This window comes from Delphinus delphis, chromosome 11, assembly GCF_949987515.2.
Source record: "Delphinus delphis chromosome 11, mDelDel1.2, whole genome shotgun sequence".
NCBI lineage: Eukaryota > Metazoa > Chordata > Mammalia > Artiodactyla > Delphinidae > Delphinus > Delphinus delphis.
The window spans coordinates 95,518,033-95,542,250 of record NC_082693.1 but is presented as its reverse complement, the minus strand read 5'-3'; the positions used below and the strand labels follow the sequence as shown (position 1 = coordinate 95,542,250).

The window sequence follows — 24,218 nt, the reverse complement described above, 5'->3', positions numbered from 1 at the left end:
TGAGGAGGGAAAGTTCTGCCTGCTAATGATGGATAGAGAATCACCATTTGGCAACCATCCTAGAGGTGGTTGATTCACATGGGAGTCATCAATGAGTGGATGTTTGACAAAGAACAAGATGTTGGCATAATCTCAGGATTCTCCCATGAGATACTCAACCGGTTACAAAGGTAAAGTGGTAGCTTTACAGTGGAGAAGCCTGGCAGAGATGGGCTTGACCAGGTGAATGAGATTGACATCACCACCAGTGGAGGGATGGCTTGCCATCCATCCCTGATGTGATACACTGAAAAGAGCACAGCATCACGTCTCTGATACTACTGCCAAGATAGCGGGACCTGAGCCTGGACATGCAGGTTGAGGACCATGCTACAGAATGAAAGGGCTATGCTCTGTTAAGGACATGGAAGTCAGGAAAACATTGGGGAACTATTTCAGATTGGTGAGACACTGGTGAGACATGACAACTTGTATTCCTGGATGGGATCCTGGGCCAGAAAGGAAAAAGAAACGTTGTTGGGACAGTTAACAAAATTTGAATGGACTCCGTGGATTGGATTGGTGGTGTAGTGTGAATGTTGATTTCCTGGTGTGGAGGGTTTTATGCTGGTTATGCAGTTGAATGTTCCTTTTTTTGGAAATGTACACTGGACTATTTAGGGGTGATGGGGCTTCATGTCTTCAGCTTACTCTCAAAGAGGTCAGGAAGAAGCTAATTTTTATACAGGCTGTATAATATTTATACAGGCTGTATATAGTCATCCCTCAGTATCTGCAGGGGAGTGGTTCCAGGACCCCCTCAGACACCAAAATCTGTGGATGCTCAAGTCCCTTATATAAAATGGCATAGTATTTGCATATAAACTATGTACATCCTTCCATACATCATCTCTAGATTACTTACAATACCTAGTACAATGTAAATGCTACATTACATACACATAGTTATAAACTCAGTGTGAGTACTATATATTATAAATAGTTGCTAGGCAAGCAGCAGATTCAAGCTGTGCTTTTTGTAACTTTCTGGAATTTTTCCCCCCTAATATATTTGATCTGTGGTTGGTTGAATCTACAGATGCAGAGCCCATAGATAACAGAGGGTTGACTGTATAGGTAATGAATATGTATAGGTAGTGGAACAAATGATATGAAATATTAACTAAAAAGTAAAATGGTATTATCAGTTGGGGAACCTTGTCGCTTTCCTGTACATGTGAAATTATTTCAAAATAAATTATTTTTTAAGACCCTACTGAGATTTTGACCAGAATGTTATTAGTTTTATAAACTGATCTGTGGAGACTTGACCTCTTTATGATACTGTGTCTTTTCATCTAGATACGTTATGTGTTTCCCTGGTGGGTTGGTTTATTTTGTTTTGTTTTTGAGCTCTTCTTTGGAGTCCTTTGGTAAAGTTTATTTCGACATGTAGCTTTTTCCTACTCCTACTTTGGATTAGTCCTCTGGTATCTTTTAAATTTTGTTGCTGTTATAAAATGAAGCCATTTTTGCCTATAAGTGGCAACACTGATTGCTTTCTGTTATCCTTTTTGCCTGTGAAGGTTTAGAAATTATGTACTCATACAACCTTTAAGTGAGGGAAAAAAATTAATAACATCTCAGAAGCCCTCAGGCTCAACAGTTAGGAAAAAACCCACAGGGAGCCCCAGCTAGCTCCAGAGATACCACCAGCTCTACGCCTTTTCCAAAACTATTGGCCATCCTGCCCACAGTTGAGGTCATCTAGATTGATCTTGTGAATATGAGACAGGCAGCTATCTAATGGGAATGGGATTGAGCCCCTTTGGCCTGTCCAGGAGAAGTTTATGGCGTTTCCATGCAGTTACAGAAACATGTGGTGATAGGATGCTGTGGTCTCTTAGCTATTTGAGATTATGTCTAAAAATAGGGCTGCCCACTCTGGGGTGGAATTCAGCTGTTTTTAGGTCTAATTCTGAAAAATAGCTCAGAGAGCCGGTGTTTTCTGTGTACACACTCACTTGGGCACCACAGTGTATGTGTGGTGTTGGTGCCAGGTTTTCTAGAGCGAGGATTCCTGCCTGACATTGCCCATTTCTCCCCCACCTGCCCCTGGGCTTGTAGGGTCTCCTCTGCCTTCCTTTTTCCCTTCTCAGTCAGGAAAGTGCTTTGCTGTCAGCAGAACAAAGATATTTTTGAGATAGTGTGAGAGGTATATTTTTAAAATAAGGTTAATGAAATTTTAAGTGATTATTTTCTATGCAGGTATTAATGTCTATAGAAATGAAAATGCATCCACAATCCTGCCTCCCTGAATAATAGAAGGGTTTTCACTATTCCGTACTGTTTGGCCTTGGACCAAATGACTTCCAGATAGTTGTAACCATAGCACACATATGGTTACTTTTCTTCATCTTAGTATGTAAAACAGGCATTTCCTATGGTGCTAGAATCTTCACAGTTGTTTTCAATGAATATGTACTATTTCATTGAGTGAAAATACCATAATGTGTTTAATCATTTTCAAATGCTAAAAAGTTAGATTCTTGCCCATCTTTTCTGCTTATAGGTATCACTGGAGTGAATACGTTGGTACTGTGGTTTTTGCTTGGTTGTTTTGAGATTTCCTTAGGATAGAAATCTAGTAAATATTGATAGAATTACTGGGTCAAAAGATGTTAATATTTTTATTACCAAATAGCTTTTCCAAAGGGTTGTAATAATTTATGCTGCTTTTGCTATTGTTTGTACCAGCTTCACCCCAACCTCACCAGGTGTCATATCATCTCTGCTTTTTTTCTTTTTTTAATTTAATAGCTATGAATTTGTGCTCCCACTTTTTGCCAGCAATGTATTTGATCGTGGTTGAAGGTGGATGTGTTTTATAGCTTGCATGGTTAATACAAAACAGATTTTGACCCTCAGAGCAAACTTCTTACATCTGTAGCACTCTGGTGGGTGTCTTTTCCTCTAGACGACAGACTTGCAAATTCTGAGTTGGTTCCTTAAGCTGCTTTCTGGGCTCCCAAGCCAGGGACAGGCCAGCACCATCAGCACATTATCTTACTCTTAAGGCCTAATTGTACTGAGACACCTGTCAGCCACCAAGAAGGGTCTAGGCTCTGTTCATCTGCAAATATGATATAGAATATGAAATATCAAATCAAAACCTTGAGCAAATCTTTTTGCCTGATCTACTTAGGAAGATTCCATGTTTGCACATACATAGAGCAAACAACATAGAACTACCCAGGTATAGAAAGTCAACTCAACTCTGGAAAATTTCAAGATTTCCTTCTAAAATAACTCCCAATCTGTCAAAGTCTTGCTGCTGTTTCATGGAAGGCTTCTGTCAGAAGTACAGGTTGGGTTCTGGGGTGGGCATTCCATATCCCACCTGTCTGTTTACTATGAATGTTTTGCTTGTTTAACTTCTCTGAGCCTCACTTTACAGAAAGGAGCACTAATACTTGTTAGAGCATGGTGAGGATTAAATACATTAATATTTATGTAAAGTGCCTGGTACAGTGTGTGGCTTGTGTTAGAGATGCAGGAAATAGGTGATAGCTACAGTTATTGTCTAAGTGTTAGGATTTTTTTTTTTTTTTTTTTTCTGGCTGTGCTGCTAGGCATGTGGGATCTTTGTTCCCTGACCAGGGATCAAACCTGTGCCCCCTGCAGTGGAAGCGTGGAGTCTTAACCACTGGACCGCCAGGGAAGACCCAAAGTGTTAGGAATATTTAAAACCTGGATTTAAGTGCTCCTTGCTCAATTTGTGGTACAGTGAAAGAAGGGAAAGTGGGTTTTAGAACCAAAAGAATTTGAGTTATAGGATATCAGCTTCAGTTTATCCTAGAAGAGTGACTTTTGGCAAATTACATAATTTATCTGTTTTTTTTTTTCTCACCTGTAAGTTGAAATATATGTAAAACTACCCAGTGCCTGACACACAGAATAAATGGTAGCTATTATCATCAATAGTGCATACCTTTAGATAGTGGTTAAAGGCAAATGCACTTCACTAAGTTTGTTTTTACTAACAGAGAAAAGCTAACAAATGACCTGCTTCAAGGAAGACTTGTAGAAAAGGTCACATTTCAGGAGCTCTTAAGATTCTGGGAACCATATGACCTGACTCAGTAGGAAGGAATTTGTGGACCTAGGGATGTTTCAGAGATGGCTTCAAGGTGAGGGCAGGACGATGGCCCAGAGCGGATGGAGCAGGTTTGATTGAGAGGGTGGAGATGAGCAGAAATTGGGTTGGGAAGATGCCAGAGGGCTTCAAGGCATGTGGGGAGGCAATGCTGTCAAAACAGCAGGTGAAGAAAAGCTGTTCCAGGTGATTGGTTCTGGGAAAGAGACCTTCTAGAGATGTTATTCTAGTCCAAGAAAGATGAGAATGGCAGTGACAAGGCTGGAGAGGTAAAGGGCAAATCCAAGAGGTGGAAAAGTCACAGGATTAGGTAACACCATAAATACAAAGAGTTCAAGGAAGAGATGAGTTTGAGGTTGTTCTCAAGCATCTTGCCTAGGGATGTCTAAGAGGTGATCGTGGTTCTCCTTGGGGATAGGAAGTTGGGTCAATTGAGGAAAGAACATTTTTGTCCTTGAGAATGAGTTGGTGACTGCCTAAAAATGTATTTTGTCATCTTTATGGAAATTAATCCAGCCACAAGTGACACTGCCTAGAGTCTTTACATGCAAAAGTGACTGTTCTGTCTCCCCACCACCACCAAAAGAGGGCTGGAGGCCTTGTCATTAAAACCATTACCATATGGTTAGTAAGTCCTGCATACCTGACCCACCCCATCCCTGGCGGTCAGAGTCCCAACCAATTTTGAATCCTGGGCATTTCTTTCCTCCTTGCAGCTTGGCTGTGCATTTTGTCTGACATTTATAGGTGTTTTGTTGTGGGAGGATTTTTAGACCCTCTGGTATGTTGCATGAAATAGCAGTCTCTCCCTTCCCAAGTGATAATATTCTACTCTGAAATCCTAGGAATGAGAGAAGAACGATATTAGTCAGGGTCCTGGTGGGAAACAGATGGCACACTCAAACTGGGTAATTTAAGGAGCATTTAATTGTTTCATTCAGGCAAAAGGAAGCTTTCTATTCCAGGTATGAAGAGTTTTGATAGAGGAATTAAGGATTTACCCAACCATTGGAAGAACTGGGATTGGGAAGGTCAGGGAAGCTGCTACCGATCATCTCACACTGAAACACCACAGTGAGTGGTTCTTGTGAGCTCATGGGGAAGCCGCTGGTCTGCAGAGGAGAACTTAGAAAGAGGGTGGTCACAATGCTGCTGAGTTGTCCACAGTGCAGAACTGGGACTATTTACAAAGGGCGAGCAGGGACTGGGGACACCAGTAGAGAAAGTGGAGTCTCCTGGGCTAGCAGTAGCAGGAGGTGTTAGTATCCCTGGGCCTGGAAGGCAAGAGGAGGAAGCCATTCCTCGAGCCTGGAGACGGTGGCTGCTGAGGTTGCCCACCCGGGGCTTGGCCATTGGTGGGTCATCTCAGCCAGTCTCAGCCACTGCAGGGTGGGAGCCAGGAGGGTAAATTCCTCCTCCTCACCCTCCTCCTGCCTCTTCCAGGCAACTGGACCAGAAGCCAGAGGGGCAGTGGAGCCTCTTGACGGTCCCTATGGTGCCCCCTCCCAGAGACAGTAGGATGGAGGTGGGTGAGGAGTAAGGTTGGAGGGAAAGCAGAATAATCCACCAGACAAGGGCCATAACTATAAGTATTTGTGTTGTTAACATCTTGAAGAGTAAAGCATTTTTTCAAGGTAAGGGAGGACAATAAGCAGAAAATCAAAGGTTAAACCTGAATAAAAGAGGAAGCAGGTACTGGAAAAGATCTCTCAAGGAAACTGTCTTGAAGACAGTTTGGAAAACTTCGTGGAGAAGAGAATGGTTTGGGGAGTGGGATGATACCGGACACGAGGAGGAAGAAGGACAAAGAAGGCTAATGTTGGTTTTCTACAAGATGGCAAGGTCGTTGGCCCTGGGGTAGGGTGGAGAGTGTGGCTGCAGGGGGAAGCAGTGCTTGTAGTGAGGTCAGTGTGGACTCTGGATCATGAACCATGGAACACATAAGGCACTACGTTCTGGACTTCACCAGTGCGCCTCCATAGCCCTCCCGAAACCATTCGGAAGTTTAGGAAAATGGGAGAGAACCAGGAAGGGGAGAGTTGGGGAGGGAGGCGAGTTGGTAAACCTTTTTCATATTAGGTATAGAAATTCCTTATGGGTGACTTTGCTTCCTTTTAGAGTGTCATCTTTTCTTTACTGCATCTGTACTCATTCAAACGAGGAAATTCAGGCATTTGCCACTATTAATCATGAAGCTATAAAACTGATTACACTGATGCTCTGCTTTTCTTAAATGATGGGACAGTATTGGAATTATCTATTAGTAGCTTATTTTATACACTGCTGCTAAAATTAGTACTTTGGGTTTACATTTTCAATTGCTGGTATACTTGGTTTTCCTAATTGCTTTACTTGGAAATACTAAAAAATGAACTTGCACCCACTTTCTGGTGATCAGATACTTCATGTGTACCGAGAGTGTTTAACTTGACTAATACCCTGCAGGAGATACCTGGCTGTGGTTTTTTTTTTTTTCTCTAGTCTTTTTTCATCTAGTCCATAAACCAGAACAATAACAATAGGGAAGAGGATGACATCATACAGGACAGGAAACCTCTGAGAAGGGCTGAGAGCACACCTCCGAAGGAACTGTACCTAAATCTGTCTCCCACTCTGGAGATGGGATTCTCTGAGGAGCCAGGCAGCCGGAGGCGGAGGCGGGAAGTGCTGATGTTACAGTGTTCTTTACTTCTTAGCAGCTCTTGCTGAGGAAAAATTTGGAGCAAGTGGCAACATTGTTTATATACTCATTTTTCAGAAGACTGATTTTATTTACAGAAGGATTAATTAAACAACATGTAAGATGTTTATTTATGGAGAGATGATCTCTCAAGGAAGGTTTTCATTAAACTGCCAGATTTAGTAGCTGCCTTTTATCATGTAGAGAAAGCCATTGGCATTAAGAGCTAGGGTAGGACACCACAAACAGGAAAAATACCTGTGTGGACAGAATTGGTCCTGACAGTCTTAGTTCCTAAGGTGCTTACTAACTTACCCTAAGTGGCTTAATGGGGAGGTCCTTGTGAGAGGGGAATAGAGAAGCACATAACTTCAAAGTATTGTTGGTGGGGTCATCCACTTTCAAGGCTGACCTCTGACAGGACAAGTGGCAGTTGTCACTGACTCATATTAGATCCTCTGGGTACTGTAGTGTTAAGAACGTGGCCTGAAGGTGCAGACTGCCAGGCCAGCCTTGTGAACTCTGTGCTTCAGTTTCCTCATCTGGAAGATGAGGATGCTGATTTTGTGAGGATTCAGTGAGTCATTGCTTGTAAAGTGCTGGTACAGTATCAAGCACTACAGTAAGCACTCCAGTAGGAGTTATCTGTTGCCCAGCAGATGCAGTGGAACACAGAAAATAGCTGTCTGTTGCAAAGGCATTTTGAAGAGGATGAGAAGAGGTTTCCTTTAGATTCTGAGATTATTTGTACTTGAATGTTTAAAGGTGACTTTGGGTCATGTGATTATATAATCAAACTTAATATCCAAGTAGTAGACTCTTGTCTAGCTATTTAGACTTAAGATACTTCAGGAAGAAGTAGGTCAAGCTTTCAGAGTTTAGAGTTGCTGACCATCTTCAGCTGTGGTCCATGTTTAATTTCTGCAGTCTCCTCACAGCTCTCATATGGACTTAAGTGGGGTTTTTTCCCTCTGGAACTGGATAATTTTACAGGTAGGATCTCAGGCATCATCTAGCTCTGCTTTCAGATCAGTCATATTCTATTTTCTCTTCCTGCTCTTCTCTCATCTCACTGCCACACCACCACCTCTGAGTATGGAAGTTCTCGCCTGGTTCTCTGAGGCTTACTTCTTGTGCATTTACTGGTTTATAGAATGCCTGCTGTGTGCTCCTTACTGTTTTAATGACAGGAGGATTACAGCAAGGCACCAAGTCTCTGCCCTTGGAAGTTTACATTCTAGTGGGGGCTGGGGACAGATAGTATAGAAGTAGCGCATATGTACCTGTTGGGAATAAATACTGGGGAGGAAACAAGGCAGGGGAATCAGGAAGGCCCAGATGAGGGTGTGGAGTTAGCTGTTTTTTAATAGGATGGCCAGGGGAAAGCCAAACTGGTTCCTGGAAGGAAGTAAAGGGGCAAGCCGTGTGCCTCTGGAGGAGGAGCTTCGCCGGCAAGAGCAAAGTTCCTCTGTAGAAATGCTGGTGGCCCGGCCCAGAGGCAAGGAGACAGCAGAACTAGGGCAGAGAGTGGCAGAGGAGGACGTCAGAGAAGTTAGGAGGTAGGGGGTGGGCCTCCCAGACCAGCTTCACTTGGGATGAAATGGGGAGCCACTGCAGGGCTTGGAGATACGGAATCCAGCTTACCAACTCACCTTTTAAAAGAATCACTGACTTTCCTGCCCGCAACTTCTTTTTCAGCTCCCCTGAGAGGGAATTAAGAAAGTAGATTCATAAGCCATTGTAGGAAAACTTTGTCTTAACTTACCCTAGCCCATGTGTGTTTTGTAATTTCTTTTTTGAATAATTGATTCTAAAGTCATTTGGAGCAGTTTGACCTTGTCTTATTCATCTCTGACTCTGAGGAGACAGGCCCAGGCAAAAGGTGTAAAATAGAGAGCTAGTGGAAACCTGCGGTACAGCACAGGGGGCTCAGCTCGGTGCTCTGTGACGACCTAGATGGGTGGGATGGGGGGGTTGGGGTGGGAGGGAAGACCTAGAGGTAGGGGATATATGTATACATATAGCTGATTCACTTTACTGTACAGCAGAAAATAACACAACATTGTAAAGCAATTATACTCCAATTAAAAAAAACAGCTCTTGATTAATTGTTTAAGAGGAGTATTATATTACATGAGAATTACATTAGCAAATGTAATGCAAAGTGTTGACCCAATCAGATGACTTTGGGAAGAGTCTAGGTCCTAGGCTTGGTGAATTCTAATTTTCCTCTATATCTTTTGCTGTTCTCCTGTGTGACTGAATTCTCTCTTTCATAGGAATGGCCAATAATAACTTTGTGAATACTAGATTGGCAAGTCAAAAACTGCATGGGGGTCAGAGATGCTAAAACTTCTTGCAAACCTCCGGAAAGAATCTGGACAAATAATCACTGCTACTTTGGCTTATGATGCCTAGCCCTTTGAACCTGGGAGTTGAGGATGGGGGCGGGTGGTGGGGCTTGGACATACTTATGTGTCAAGAAGAGGTTAACCCCTAAGATTGTATAGCTGACTGAAGCAATAAGGAATCCATGCAGTGTTAAGAGTTGAGTGTCCCGGGGTCACCCACCATCACAGATTGTTGGTAATTATAGTAAACCTGCAGTCACATGCATTAGGATATAAGGAGCTGACTTCTGTTCTCAGGCCAGTTCTATTTCTCAGAGTCGGGGAGGGGAGTAACTGCCTCATCATTAAGTGAGACTCTCAGTTCAATAATCAGTCTAATAATACATGAAACAAACTATATGAAAGTGTTTTTTTCTCACCCCTCCCCCACCATAACTGGAAGACTTTTTAAAAATTGTTGGATTTTTTATTGACAATATAGCCCCATATTTTGGGGGCTCATTTATCTAATAGTGAGGTTTTTACTGTATTGAATTTGTATTTACCCAGAATGAATGTTTCTTTTCATACTATCGTAGACTTCTGCCTCACTCTTATGGATGTTTCTTTGCTTATTTGCAGCTTCAGAAGTGGATAGGATAAGAAATAAAGGAGATGAAATTCAAACCAGTTAATTTCATCTGGGCATCTGAATTTTCACGTCCCCTCCATCTCTAAACTTGATTTTATTTGTACTGAGGAGATGCATGTCTAATACTCGTTTTTTTTTCTTCCATTTCCAGGAGGGCTGTTGGCCTGCTGCGGTGCTGCTGAACAGTATGCAGTCCTTCCGGGAGCAAAGCAGTTACCACGGAAACCAGCAGAGCTACCCACAGGAGGTACACGGCTCATCCCGGATAGAAGAGTTCAGCCCTCGCCAGGCCCAGATGTTCCAGAATTTTGGGGGTGCAGGTGGCAGTAGTGGTGGCAGTGGCAGCAGCAGTGGTGGTGGACGACGAGGAACAGCGGCTGCTGCTGCAGCAGCGGCAATGGCTAGCGAAACCTCCGGCCATCAGGGCTACCAGGGTTTCAGGAAAGAGGCTGGAGACTTTTACTACATGGCAGGCAGCAAAGACCCCGTGGCAGCCGGAACCCCACAGCCTGCTCAGCGAAGGCCTTCTGGGCCTGTGCAGAGCTATGGACCCCCCCAGGGGAGCAGCTTTGGCAATCAGTATGGGAGTGAGGGTCATGTGGGCCAGTTTCAAGCACAGCACTCTGCCCTTGGTGGCGTGTCTCATTATCAGCAGGATTACACGGGACCTTTCTCTCCAGGGAGCGCTCAGTACCAGCAGCAGCCTTCCAGCCAACAGCAGCAGCAAGTGCAGCAGTTGAGACAGCAGCTTTACCAGTCCCATCAGCCTCTGCCGCAGGCCACTGGCCAGCCAGCATCCGGCTCATCCCACATGCAGCCGATGCAGCGGCCCTCAACTCTGCCAGCCTCTGCCACTGGTTACCAGTTAAGAGTGGGTCAGTTTGGCCAACACTACCAGTCTTCTGCCACGACCTCCTCCTCCTTCCCTTCACCACAACGCTTCAGCCAGTCTGGACAGAGCTATGACGGCAGTTACAGTGTGAATGCTGGATCCCAGTACGAAGGACATAATGTGGGTTCTAATGCACAGGCTTACGGAACACAATCGAATTACAGCTATCAGCCTCAATCTATGAAGAATTTTGAACAGACGAAGATTCCACAAGGGACCCAGCAGGGGCAGCAGCAGCAGCAGCAGCAGCAGCAACAGCAGCAGCAGCAGCAGCAGCAGCAGCAGCAGCAGCAGCAGCATCCGCAGCATGTGATGCAGTATACCAACACTGCCACCAAGCTGCCGCTGCAAAGCCAGGTGGGGCAGTACAGCCAGCCCGAGGTTCCTGTGAGGTCCCCCATGCAGTTTCACCAGAACTTCAGCCCCATTTCTAACCCTTCCCCGGCTGCCTCTGTGGTTCAGTCTCCAAGCTGTAGCTCTACCCCATCTCCTCTTATGCAGAGTGGGGAGAATCTCCAGTGTGGGCAAGGCAATGTGCCGATGGGTTCCAGAAACAGAATTCTACAGTTAATGCCTCAACTCAGCCCAACCCCATCAATGATGCCCAGTCCTAATTCTCATGCTGCAGGCTTCAAAGGGTTTGGACTAGAAGGGGTGCCAGAAAAGCGGCTGACAGATCCTGGGTTGAGTAGTTTGAGTGCCCTGAGTACGCAAGTGGCCAATCTTCCTAATACTGTTCAACACATGCTACTTTCCGATGCACTGACACCTCAGAAGAAGACCTCCAAGAGGCCTTCTTCATCTTCTAAGAAAGCAGACAGCTGCACAAACTCCGAAGGCTCCTCACAGGCTGAAGAACAACTGAAGTCCCCTATGGCAGAGTCGCTGGATGGAGGCTGCTCCAGCAGTTCCGAGGATCAAGGTGAGAGGGTGAGGCAGCTAAGTGGCCAGAGCACCAGTTCTGACACCACCTACAAGGGTGGAGCCTCAGAGAAAGCAGGCTCCTCACCAGCACAAGTCACTCAGAATGAAGCCCCCAGACTCAGTGCCAGTCCTGTAGCCAGAGAAGAGACCGCCTCACCAGGTGCTAAGGACATGCCATTGTCATCTGAGGGCAACCCAAAAGTCAGTGAGAAGACAGTTGGGGTGATTGTCTCCCGGGAAGCTATGACAAGTCGGGTAGAAAAACCTGGTGGGCAAGAAAAAGGCTCCCAAGAGGATGATCCTGCAGCCACTCAGAGGCCACCCAGCACTGGCGGGGGAAAGGAAACCAGTCATGCGTCACTTCCACAGCCAGAGCCTCCGGGAGGAGGAAATAAAGGAAACAAAAATGGAGATAATAACTCCAACCACAATGGAGAAGGAAACGGCCAGAGCGGGCACTCCACAGGGGGCTCTGGTTTTATAGGCAGAACTGAGCCTAGCAAATCTCCTGGAAGCTTGCGCTATAGTTACAAGGATAGCTTTGGGCCAGCCGTGCCAAGAAATGTCAGTGGCTTTCCTCAGTTTCCTACAGGACAAGATAAGGGGGACTTCACTAGCCATGGGGAGCGAAAGGGTAGGAATGAAAAGTTCCCTAGCCTCCTGCAGGAAGTGCTTCAGGGTTACCACCACCACCCTGACAGGAGATATTCTAGGAGTACTCAGGAGCACCAGGGCATGGCTGGTGGCCTAGAAGGAGCCACAAGGCCTAATGTGTTAGTTAGTCAAACCAATGAATTAGCTAGCAGGGGCCTTTTGAACAAAAGCATTGGTTCCCTATTAGAAAATCCCCACTGGGGCCCCTGGGAAAGGAAATCAAGTGGCTCGGCTCCTGAAATGAAACAGATCAATTTGGCTGACTATCCAATTCCCAGAAAGTTTGAAATAGAGCCTCAGTCATCAGCCCATGAGCCCGGGGGTTCCCTCTCTGAAAGAAGATCAGTGATCTGTGATATTTCTCCACTAAGACAGATTGTCAGAGACCCGGGGGCTCACTCACTGGGACACATGGGTGCCGACACCAGACTTGGGAGGAATGAACGTCTCAATCCAAGTTTAAGTCAGTCGGTCATTCTTCCAGGTGGGTTGGTGTCCATGGAAACAAAGCTGAAATCGCAGAGTGGGCAGATAAAAGAGGAAGACTTTGAACAATCCAAGTCCCAAGCTAGTTTCAACAACAAGAAATCTGGAGACCACTGCCACCCTGCTAGCATCAAGCATGAGTCTTACCGAGGCAACGCCAGCCCTGGAGCAGCTACCCATGATTCCATCTCAGACTATGGCCCACAGGACGGCAGACCCACGCCAATGCGGCGAGTCCCTGGCCGAGTTGGTGGTCGGGAGGGCATGAGGGGTCGTTCCCCTTCTCAGTATCATGACTTTTCAGAAAAATTGAAGATGTCTCCTGGGAGGAGCAGAGGCCCAGGGGGAGACCCTCATCACATAAACCCACATATGACCTTTTCAGAGAGGGCCAACAGGAGTTCTTTGCACACTCCCTTTTCTCCCAACTCAGAAAGCCTGGCCTCTGCTTATCACACAAACACTCGCGCTCATGCTTATGGGGACCCCAATGCAGGTTTGAACTCTCAGCTCCATTACAAGAGACAGATGTACCAACAGCAACAAGAGGAATATAAGGACTGGAGCAGCAGTTCTGCTCAGGGAGTGATCGCTGCGGCTCAGCACAGGCAGGAAGGACCCCGCAAGAGTCCAAGGCAGCAGCAGTTTCTTGACCGAGTACGGAGCCCCCTGAAGAATGACAAAGATGGCATGATGTATGGCCCACCGATGGGGACTTACCATGACCCCAGCGGTCAGGATGGTGGGCGCTGCCTCATGTCTAGTGATGGTCTTTCTAACAAAGGCATCGAATTGAAGCACGGCTCCCAGAAGTTACAACAAGAATCTTGTTGGGATCTTTCTCGGCAAACTTCTCCAGCCAAAAGCGGCGGTCCTCCAGGAATGTCCAGTCAGAAAAGGTATGGACCACCCCATGAGACCGACGGACATGGGCTAGCTGAGTCTACACAGTCATCCAAACCTAGTAATGTTATGCTAAGGCTTCCAGGTCAAGAGGATCATTCTTCTCAAAACCCCTTAATCATGAGGAGGCGTGTCCGTTCTTTTATCTCTCCCATTCCCAGTAAGAGGCAGTCACAAGATGTGAAGAACAGTAACGCTGAAGATAAAGGGCGCCTCCTTCACCCATCAAAAGAAGGTGCTGATAAAGCCTTCAATTCCTATGCCCATCTTTCTCACAGCCAGGAGATCAAGTCCATCCCTAAGAGAGAATCCTCCAAGGACCTTCCAAGTCCAGATGGTAGAAACTGCCCTGCTGTTACCCTCACAAGTCCTGCCAAGACCAAAATACTGCCCCCACGGAAAGGACGGGGGTTGAAATTGGAAGCTATTGTTCAGAAGATCACATCCCCAAACATTAGGAGGAGTGCATCCTCGAACAGTGCGGAGGCTGGGGGAGACACGGTTACTCTGGATGACATCCTGTCTTTGAAGAGCGGCCCTCCCGAAGGCGGGAGTGGTGCTGTTCAGGATGCCGAGATGGAGAAGAGAAAAGGTGAGGTGGTGTCTGACCTAGTCTGTCCAACAAACCAGGAGTTGAGCGTAGAAAAGCCTCTTGCACGATCTTCGGAGGAGTGGCGTGGCAGTGGGGATGACAAAGTGAAGACCGAGACACACCCAGACACGGCCACTGCTGGAAAGGAACCTCCTGGTGCCATGACATCCGCAACCTCACAGAAGCCTGGGAGTAACCAAGGGAGACCAGATGGTTCCCTGGGTGGGACAGCACCTTTAATCTTTCCTGACTCAAAGAATGTACCTCCAGCGGGCTCATTCGCTCCTGAGGCAAACCCCAAGGCTGAAGAGAAAGAGAACGATACAGTGACCATTTCCCCCAAACAGGAGGGTTTCCCCCCAAAGGGTTATTTCCCATCAGGAAAGAAGAAGGGGAGACCCATTGGTAGTGTGAATAAGCAAAAGAAACAACAGCAGCCACCACCTCCACCCCCTCAGCCCCCCCAGATACCAGAAGGTTCTGCAGATGGAGAGCCAAAGCCAAAAAAGCAGAGGCAAAGGAGGGAGAGAAGGAAGCCTGGGGCGCAGCCAAGGAAGCGGAAAACCAAACAAGCAGTTCCCATCGTAGAGCCCCAAGAACCTGAGATCAAGCTGAAGTATGCCACTCAGCCACTGGATAAAACTGATGCCAAGAACAAGTCTTTTTTCCCTTATATCCATGTAGTAAACAAGTGTGAACTTGGAGCCGTTTGTACAATCATCAATGCTGAGGAAGAAGAACAGACCAAATTGGTGAGGGGTCGGAAGGGTCAGAGGTCCCTGACCCCTCCACCCAGCAGCACTGAAAGCAAGGTGCTCCCAGCTTCATCCTTTATGCTGCAGGGACCTGTTGTGACAGAGTCTTCTGTTATGGGGCACCTGGTGTGCTGTCTGTGTGGCAAGTGGGCCAGTTACCGCAACATGGGCGACCTCTTTGGACCCTTTTATCCCCAAGATTATGCAGCCACTCTCCCCAAGAATCCGCCTCCTAAGAGGGCCACGGAAATGCAGAGCAAAGTTAAGGTACGGCACAAAAGCGCTTCAAATGGCTCCAAGACGGACACTGAGGAGGAGGAAGAGCAGCAGCAGCAGAAGGAGCAGAGGAGCCTGGCCGCCCACCCCAGGTTTAAGCGGCGACACCGCTCGGAAGACTGTGGCGGAGGCCCCCGGTCCCTGTCCAGGGGGCTCCCTTGTAAAAAAGCAACCACCGAGGGCAGCAGCGAAAAGACTGTTTTGGACTCAAAGCCCTCCGTGCCCACCACTTCAGAAGGTGGCCCCGAGTTGGAGTTACAAATCCCTGAACTACCTCTTGACAGCAATGAATTTTGGGTCCATGAGGGTTGTATTCTCTGGGCCAATGGAATCTACCTGGTCTGCGGCAGGCTCTATGGCCTGCAGGAAGCGCTGGAAATAGCCAGAGAGATGGTGAGTACGAGAAATCCCTTACCAGTTGCTCTTTTTGTTACTTCTTTTTGATTCCTTTTCTTCCACCTTCACTTGTTTCAGCCGTATTTTTTCTTCTTTCACATCACATGATGATTCCTCCAAATTAAAGCCCCTAAGCTCATGTACAACACAGGGAATATAGCCAGTGCTTTATAATAACCATAAATGGAGTATAACATTTAAAAATTGTGAATCACTATGTTGTACACCCGTAACTTACATAATATGGTACATCAACTATACTTCAATTAAAAAATAATAATAAAGCTCCTAGACCCAAATAACAGACAGAAAATTAAGTAATTTGGACATTTGTTTCACTTTTTACTTTTATCAGCAGTATGTGTTCACAGGTTACAGGGCCATGCTAGTGTCCTCCAGCTCATTAAAACAAACATCCCTGTTTCACCCGTTCTCAAACCTGATTCCTCTGCCAGTTTCCTGTGTTTCTAAACGATAAGTTTTTACCGCTACTTGTGTTATCTATGGATCTTTTTTCCCATTTTTCAACATCTGACTCTGTAATACTTACGAAATATATACTGTGGATATAACTTCTTTCTTTTAAAACTTTTCACTTCTCTAGAATTATTAATTCATGTTTTTATTTGCTTTTTATTTTCTTGGACCACATCTTTCCAATCCAAACGGCTCCTTCCAAGGGGGTTTTTGTTCTTCGGGTCTTTTTTTTTTTTTTTTTAATTGGGGTATGGTTGTTTTACAATGTTGTGTTAGTTTCTACTGTACAGCGAAGTGAAGTAGAGTTCCCTGTGCTATACAGCAGGTTCTCATTAGTTATAGTTATCTACTTTATACATATTAGTGTATATGTGTCAGGTCTCTCATAACTTTTCCTGGGGCGTTCATCATCACAGTCATCATCATTTACTTCTTCCCTCTGTGGAATGCTGTTACCTTACCCATATCTTTACCTTACTTAGTCTGGGTCCTCATTTAATGGAGTGCATCATCCTTTAGTATTTTCCCGAGAAAAAGGATGCTTGGGAGGTAAATACATTGAGATCTTATGTATCTGGACGTCTTTATCCCATCCTCACGTTTGATGGAGGGTTGGTTGGGTATAGAATCTAGTTGCCTCTCACGATCTTGGAGTCATGCTTCCTGACCTGTCCTCTGCCTCCTAGTGTTGCAGTCGACAGGACTGGAACCACTCTGATTTTCAGGCCCTAATATGTGTGTTGAGTCTTTCTCCTCTGGAAGTTTAAGGATCTTCTCATTTCCCTAGAGTTCTGAAATCTCAAATGATAGGCCTTGAGGTTGGCCTTTTCTTGCCATCTGTAACTCATGGCTGTTAGATCAGGAAGTTTATGTGTTACTTCTTTGATAATTTCCTTCCCTCTGTTTTCTCTATTCTCTCCTTCTGGAATTCCCATTAATTAGGAATTGTACCTCCTGGATTGATCTTCTGGCTTTGTCTTTTCTTTCCTATTCTGTGTTCTTTCTCTCTTTTTGTTCTGATTTCTCCATGCTTCCTACAACTTTATCATCTAATCAACCTTTTATTTATTTATTTTCATTTCTGATATTTTCAACAACTTTCTCTTCTCTGAATATCCCTCTGTGGGGACAGTTACATGGTTAAACTGGGTTGAGTAAGGGACCTAACTCCTCATACAGGCTTTGAGCTAATCTTCTGGTTTCCAGCCCCACCTTGTACCCCCCACTTTCTGAGACACCTGTGCTTCCCAGGCTCTGTGCCACAAGGTGGCTGGCTTTCTAGCGGCTCCTCCCCTGCACTCTCCCCTCTTCTTCCCTTCAGTCTGCTGAAGCACTTGCTCTGTTTTATTTCCGGTTTCCAGAATTTGGACATCTCCTGTGTGTTGTTTGTTTCCCCTCCCATTCTTCAGGTCCTCATGAATTTATAAGTTTATCCCTTTATTTTGTGGAAAGGAAACAGGTGTGTAAATGTATGCTCAGTCTGTGATGTTTAATCAGATGAGAGTTTTTTGTATTGATTTGTATTTGAAACTTTCCATGCTTGACAGATGTACAGGTGACTTTCAGTCATACTTAATAAGGGTTTTATCAGCCAGGATCATAGTATTCTTGGACACTTCATACTGTCCTCTCCTCCCCACTACATCTTCCCCACAAAGCACTGTATTTTATCATTGCATTATCCCCAGAATTTATAACAGTGTCTGATGTAAAGGAAGTGCTTGTAAACTATAGTCAAAAAATGTAATTAATGTGAAATTTACATATATTTTAAATTAGAACATTCTAATTCAGCCACACAAGGAGTTTGCTTTTCCCTCCAAGACATTGTCCCCACCCCCCCACTTCCCCACAGGATCTTTTTTCTCCCTCCTTCCCCCTCTGCACCATCATTGTCACTCCTAAAGCCCGAAGTTTGAAATAGATTTGCTTTTTAGACACAGTGGCTTTTTTTTTTTTTTTTTTTTTTTTTTTAAACCACACTGCTTGGCTTGCAGGATCTCAGTTCCCCGACCAGGGATTGAACCCAGGCCACGGCATTGAAAGCCCAGAATCCTAACCGCTAGGCCACCAGGGAAGTCCCCCACAGTGGCGTCTTAAAATGCAGAAGTCCTAAAGGGACATAACGTTTAAGACTCTAAAGTAAGCACAGAATTCTTCAGTCAGTTCTGAGAGCTCAGTAATCCATTAATCATCATTTTGCCCCAGTTGATGGCCTGCTTGCCAACTTTACTCTGATGGTTACTGTATTTGGTGGGTTGGTTTGTTTTATTTGTTACTTTTTGGTGTGTGTCCCTATCTGCCCATGTTTTCTTTATTTCAACATAGAACATTATTAACATCTCTCAGAGTAATTTTTATGTGTAAACTTTTGAACATTCTCTAGTAATAACTGGTAACCAGTAATCAGCAGGCTAAATCCTTCTCAGCAAACCAACTAGATCCCATGTCTCAATTCAAGTCTAGTTTATAGAAAGTAGAAAGCACCCTATAATGATGCGACCACCCTAAATCACAGCTCCCTCCATCCTCAAAAGGGCCAAACAGCAGGCCTGCCTTTTAAAACTCCTAGTCAGGAATCATGTCTTCAGAAAGTGACAATTTAGTCTTTTACTTGTCAGCTTTGATCCCAAAATAAAATCTGGAATGTTATAATTGGAACAAATACACTGAATATGATAAATCAGTCTCTTTAACCCATCCCTCATAGCTTCCATTGACTAAATGGTTAAAATAACATGAAGCACATTAGGTAGAGAACATTGAAAGTAGTTTTTGATTTTTAAAATATTAATTGCACCCTCAACTGTTTAAGTTGGAAAGTTTCATTTAAAGGGAGAAGGCATAAAAACAGGTATTTTTGTCCCTACACTTCTTCTATATAGTAGAGGCTGTAAACTTAGATCTTGGGGTTCTGTGATGGCACCATCAGGGCTGCAGATTCCACTCTCCTTTAGTAACAGGTTTCAGAACACTTGACCACCTTTTTTTAAAAAATTGAGATGTAATTGACATATAACATTATATTAGTTTCATGACCAATTTTAAATTAAATCTCATACTGCAGCTTTAAGCTTATTTTCTTATATTGTACTCATTCACTATACCAGTGCCCTTTAAGAATATTACCTTTCTCTTCCCTTGATCCCATTCTATTTTTTTTACATCCCTCTTTTAGAATAGAATGCTAGCTTTGTATATTGAATTTTTTAGTACACTGCACATCTGTTTTATTCTCACAAGCCACTCAGTGAGATAGGAAGAGAGAAGATACCATTCCATTACCCTCAGAATAAAGGATGGCTTGGCTTTTGTGACACATGCTCAGGTAGTATAGCCCAGTGATGTGTTGATTTTTAAAATGGTTTAAAAAGTTATGCTTCTTGGCTCTTGGAGCTGATGTTGTGCTGTGACTGCAAGATCCTTTTCAGTTTTATTTGCCTAGCTTTTATTCTCCTTTTCTTAATGTACTCAAGAACAAATTACACTAACTTGCCTTCTTTTATTTAATTTGATGGATGCTGTTTCAATTTGTCAAGGTCACTTTGAGTCTAGTTTTATCTTGGGTTTTAACAGATGCCTTCGATTTTGGTCTGCTTAATAAGCGTGCTCTCAATCCTGTCGTGTTGAGATAAGGCCACATATATTTGATTAAAGATCCATTTTGGCCTATGTATTTATCAGGTGTTTTGACAAGCACGATATTATAACAGAATAATACAAAGTCTTTGACAAACAATAGCTCCTCTCCCTGTAAGCTTCACACTAATCTAAAAATAGCTGAAATCTAGAACATTCCTGTATAAACGGCCTTCACCGTCTTTACTTTTCTGAGTGTCCTCTTTGGTTTTGTCTAACTATGACCTCTGATTATTTACCTTGATGTAATTATATATGTGAATCCTCTGACATGGATGGTATGACAGAAGTAATTGCCTCTAAATAGACATACAAATAATTCGTTACATAAAAACCTGTTCAATACGTTTAGGAATGGGAAGGCTTTCAGGGATCTGGTGGCCATGGATCTCTGGTGTGTCCCTTGAGACTGCACATCTCAGCTTTGCCGGCCTGTGCTTGTTCCCCTCCCCTCCTCCACTACCTAGGCTGGTGGCACCCCTTCCAAATAGATTGTTTTCAATCTTGAAAAGTATATTAAAGATTATATTTAAAGGTTATTTAAAGTATTTAAAGTTTATTTTTATTACAAGTTTAAATAATGGGCAATAATAATTTGCCTTCATACAGCTAACAGGCTAACATCCTCCTTAATTTACTTTAAATTGTGACAAAAAACATAATTTGACAAGTATAAAAGTACTAATACGTTGATTATGTTGTGAAAGTGTGACTACGTGTTCAAATGTCAGAAACAGGTTAGTTAGTTTCTCCGGTTATTTGTAAAATAAAGGCATTGTCCCATATTCTCACTGAATTCCCATCTATGTGCTCCTTAAGTTAGCAGCCTGGCACGGATGCTGCCGCCAGCCCAGGTCCTGCGGAAGCCTTCCATAGACTCCTGGTCTCTGCTCTTAGCTCCAGTATCCCTCTTCCCCCCATTGACTCTTTCCTTTCCCTCCCCTCATCCCTGTACCCCCAGCTCATCACCCCTGTATGCTCCTCTACTCTGCCCCTCCTTCTCTCACATTCCCACACTCTGTCTCATTCTCCTCTTCCATCTTCCTCACATTCCCTCCCTCCCTCCCCAGCCCCCATCACTTGGTGTTTGTCATCACAACGCTCATTTCTGTCACAACCTGTCCACATTACACATTAAGGCACCGAGGCCTATTCATCTCTCTATTCCCATGACTTTTATCATACAGCAGAAAATTGTGTAATTATCTTATTTCCTATTTTTCTTAACATTTACCTGTGTGATAGATATCTCTTTTTATAACACTACATGATGGCCTTGAGACTGAACCTACAGAGAAAGGGTTAATTTTCTTTCAGAATTTGGTTTTTCTGAATTCTAGGGAATCTCCTGTGAAATTTGAAGCTTAGAATTTTATTGTTTATATTACCTTACAAATGGAAAGACTTAGTGTTCCTACAGTCTATTTCTTTATTTCTTTTAGGGATGAGAGAAGCATTACACCTGATTTTTAAATAAAATTTATAAGGGGCACACTCTTCTTTGAAAATGCTGAAGGACCATAAATAAGAATATTGACAAGTCACTGTATATTAGGCCAGATAATTCATCCCTGAGATGTTAAGCGAGTTATTGCTGATATGTTAAAAGAGCTCACATGATCAAATAGTATGTAAAAGTAAGTATTCATTTCAATTCAACAAATATCTGAGTGCTTGTTAGAAAACCAGTAGAAATCTGAAGTTAGAATGCTGTGAGGGACCTTTGTCACTTCACAGGTGAGTGAGCCTCAGCCCCGGGCCCCAGGGCTGGTGCCTGAAGAGAAGCCCTGTGTGAGGGCTCCTGGCCCTTGTCAGGAAGGTTCGCGCGCTTCCTGCAGAAAGCAGTGCCTTGCCCCACACAGCTCCTGCACGAGGGAGGCACAGCTTCCTTTACCCAGCTTTGTTAAAAAAATGGAGCTTCCGCCCCCTCATCCCAAGCCAAGGCCAGTTTTGAAGGCATCTGAAGGCCACAGCCGAGACCAGTTTCTTCCCATCTTCCCATGTATTGGAAAGAAGTCTAATAAGGGAAAGTCCAGTGAGCTTAATGGTTGCCCTCAAAGATCTTCCTCAACTTTCTGCCTTTGCCGTTCTGCTCAGCAACTGTGTGTGTGTGTGTGTGTGTGTGTGTGTGCCGTTCTGCTCAGCACCTGGGGCTAGGTCAAAGACCTGGAATCACGTTGCTTCCTGTGAGTTTCCTAGCTGGTCACTTGCTCAAGTCACTAACCTCTGTACTTCACCTTCCTCATCTGTAAAATATGGAAGCTGATGGCACCTGCTGTGAAGAGGGTTGTCCTGAGCATTAAATGAGTTACTCTTTGGAAAGTACATAGAGAAATGCTTGGCATGTACTGTGGGCTGGTTTCTGCCCTAGAATGGCATCCTCACGTGTTGTTTTGGCGAAGATGTGTTCCTGTTATAAGCTCGCTCAGTAAGCTGTGGTTTATATCATTCCATCCTAGCACAGTTAGTGATTCGTCCCAGGAGTGTCCAGAACGTATCCTCCTGGATAGCAAAATTGCCCTGCATATGAAACAGACAGTTTCTCCTCATTTTTGTTACTCTGGTGGGAAACTCAAGTTTGTGGGGAGCGGGGAGCGTGGTGTTTAAGGTGTAATTTTTTTTTTGCGGTACGCGGGCCTCTCACTCTTGTGGCCTCTCCCGTTGCGGAGCACAGGCTCTGGACGCGCAGGCTCAGCGGCCATGGCTCACGGGCCCAGCCGCTCCGCGGCATGTGGGATCTTCCCAGACCGGGGCACGAACCCGTGTCCCCTGCATCGGGAGGCGGACTCTCAACCACTGCACCACCAGGGAAGCCCTAAGGTGTAATATTAATTACTGTCTCATGAAATAGCATTAGCCCACGTGAACACTCTCAGGAATTAGAGTCCTCAAGGAGAGGAGGCAAAAGGAAGAGAATAAAATCTGTCTTCACATTAAGTAAAGACATTAATATTCTTGTGAGTTGGTAAATTTCTGATAATGATTATCTAAGGCCACAGTAAAGAGTCTACCTAGTAATGAAGTTTTTTAAATAAACATTTTTGACAGGTCAGCACCATAAAGGAGATCCAAAATAATTAAGAATTCATGGAATGATTCGAGACAACCACACTCCACCTCCCACCAAAAATAGTTAATATGTGTAGTATATATGGACCACAGAGGGCTGTATTGCAGTCTTGGGATTGAGCCTTTATAATTTATGGGCAGTGCGAAACCACCAGCAATTGGTGGGTTCCAGACTATTCCTGGAGGCTTTTGAGTTGTGGTTTTTAGATGAAATAAGTACTGTGGGCTGATGTTAGTCCTAGAAGGTGTCCTCACATGTCATTTTAGTAAAAATGTGTTCCTGTCATTAAGCTTATTGGGTAGAAGTCAAACCAAAGAGAAAACTCAGCCCTATATGACCCTGTCCCACTAATCCAGGTACAGTGGAGTGATTCTGGCTATGTGTGCTTATGACTGACACTTGATTTGAATATATTGGCAGCATACTGCTGTCAAGTAATGTGCCTTGTGAGAACAGAACTAAAGAGCTGCCACATAAGCAGACGCATGAGACCAAGGCCAACAAAATAACAAACTTAAGTCTGAAGTAGTGCAGGCCCCTTCTGATGGGAGTGAGACCCAGCTGCAGTGGCATCAACTTCTCTTTTTTAATTTTATTGGAGTATAGTTGATTTACAATGTTGTGTTATTTTCAGGTGTACACCAAAGTGAACCAGTTAAACATATACATATATCCACTCTTTTTTAGATTCTTTTCCCATATAGGCCATTACAGAGTATTGAGTAGAGTTCCCTGTGCTATCCAGTAGGTCCTTATTAGTTATCTATTTTATATATAGTAGTGTGTATATTGTCAATCCCAATCTCCAATTTATCCCCCACCCCTTACCCCCGGTAACTGTAAGTTTGTTTTCTACATGTGTAACTCTGTTTCTGTTCTGTAGATAAGTTCACTCGTACCGTTTTTTTAGACTCCACATATAAGCGTATCATATAATATTTGCCTTTGTCTGACTTCATTCAGTGTGCCAATCTCTAGGTGCATCCATGTTGCTGCGAATGGCATTATTTCGTTCTTTTTTATATGGCTGAGTAATATTCCATGTATATATGTACCACATCTTCTTTATCCATCTGTCGATGGACATTTGGGTTGCTTCCATGTCCTGGCTATTGTAAATAGTGCTGCAGTGAATATTGGGGTGCATGTACCTTTTCGAATAATGGTTTTCTCCGAATATATGCCCGGGGTGGGATTGCTGGATCATATGGTAGTTCTATTTTTAGTTTTTTAAGGAACCTCCATGCTTTTCTCTATAGTGGCTGTACCAGTTTACATTCCCACCAACAGTGTAGGAAGGTTCCCTTTTGTCCTGTGACATCACCTTTGAAGGCATTTTATTTCTCACCTGTTTCAC

At 44.2% G+C, this 24,218-nt stretch overlaps 1 protein-coding gene across 2 annotated transcripts in view; it reads left to right on the top strand.

Annotated features, from left to right (window-relative positions):
* Window positions 1-24,218, top strand: part of TCF20 (transcription factor 20) — a 96,055-nt gene that overhangs the window by 32,855 nt on the left and 38,982 nt on the right. For both annotated transcript variants that reach the window (XM_060025778.2, XM_069541216.1), the window contains exon 2: window positions 9,949-15,672. In XM_060025778.2, the coding sequence (XP_059881761.1) occupies window positions 9,985-15,672 (5,688 nt within the window). In that variant the 5' untranslated portion in view covers window positions 9,949-9,984. The remainder of the gene's footprint in view (window positions 1-9,948; window positions 15,673-24,218) is intronic.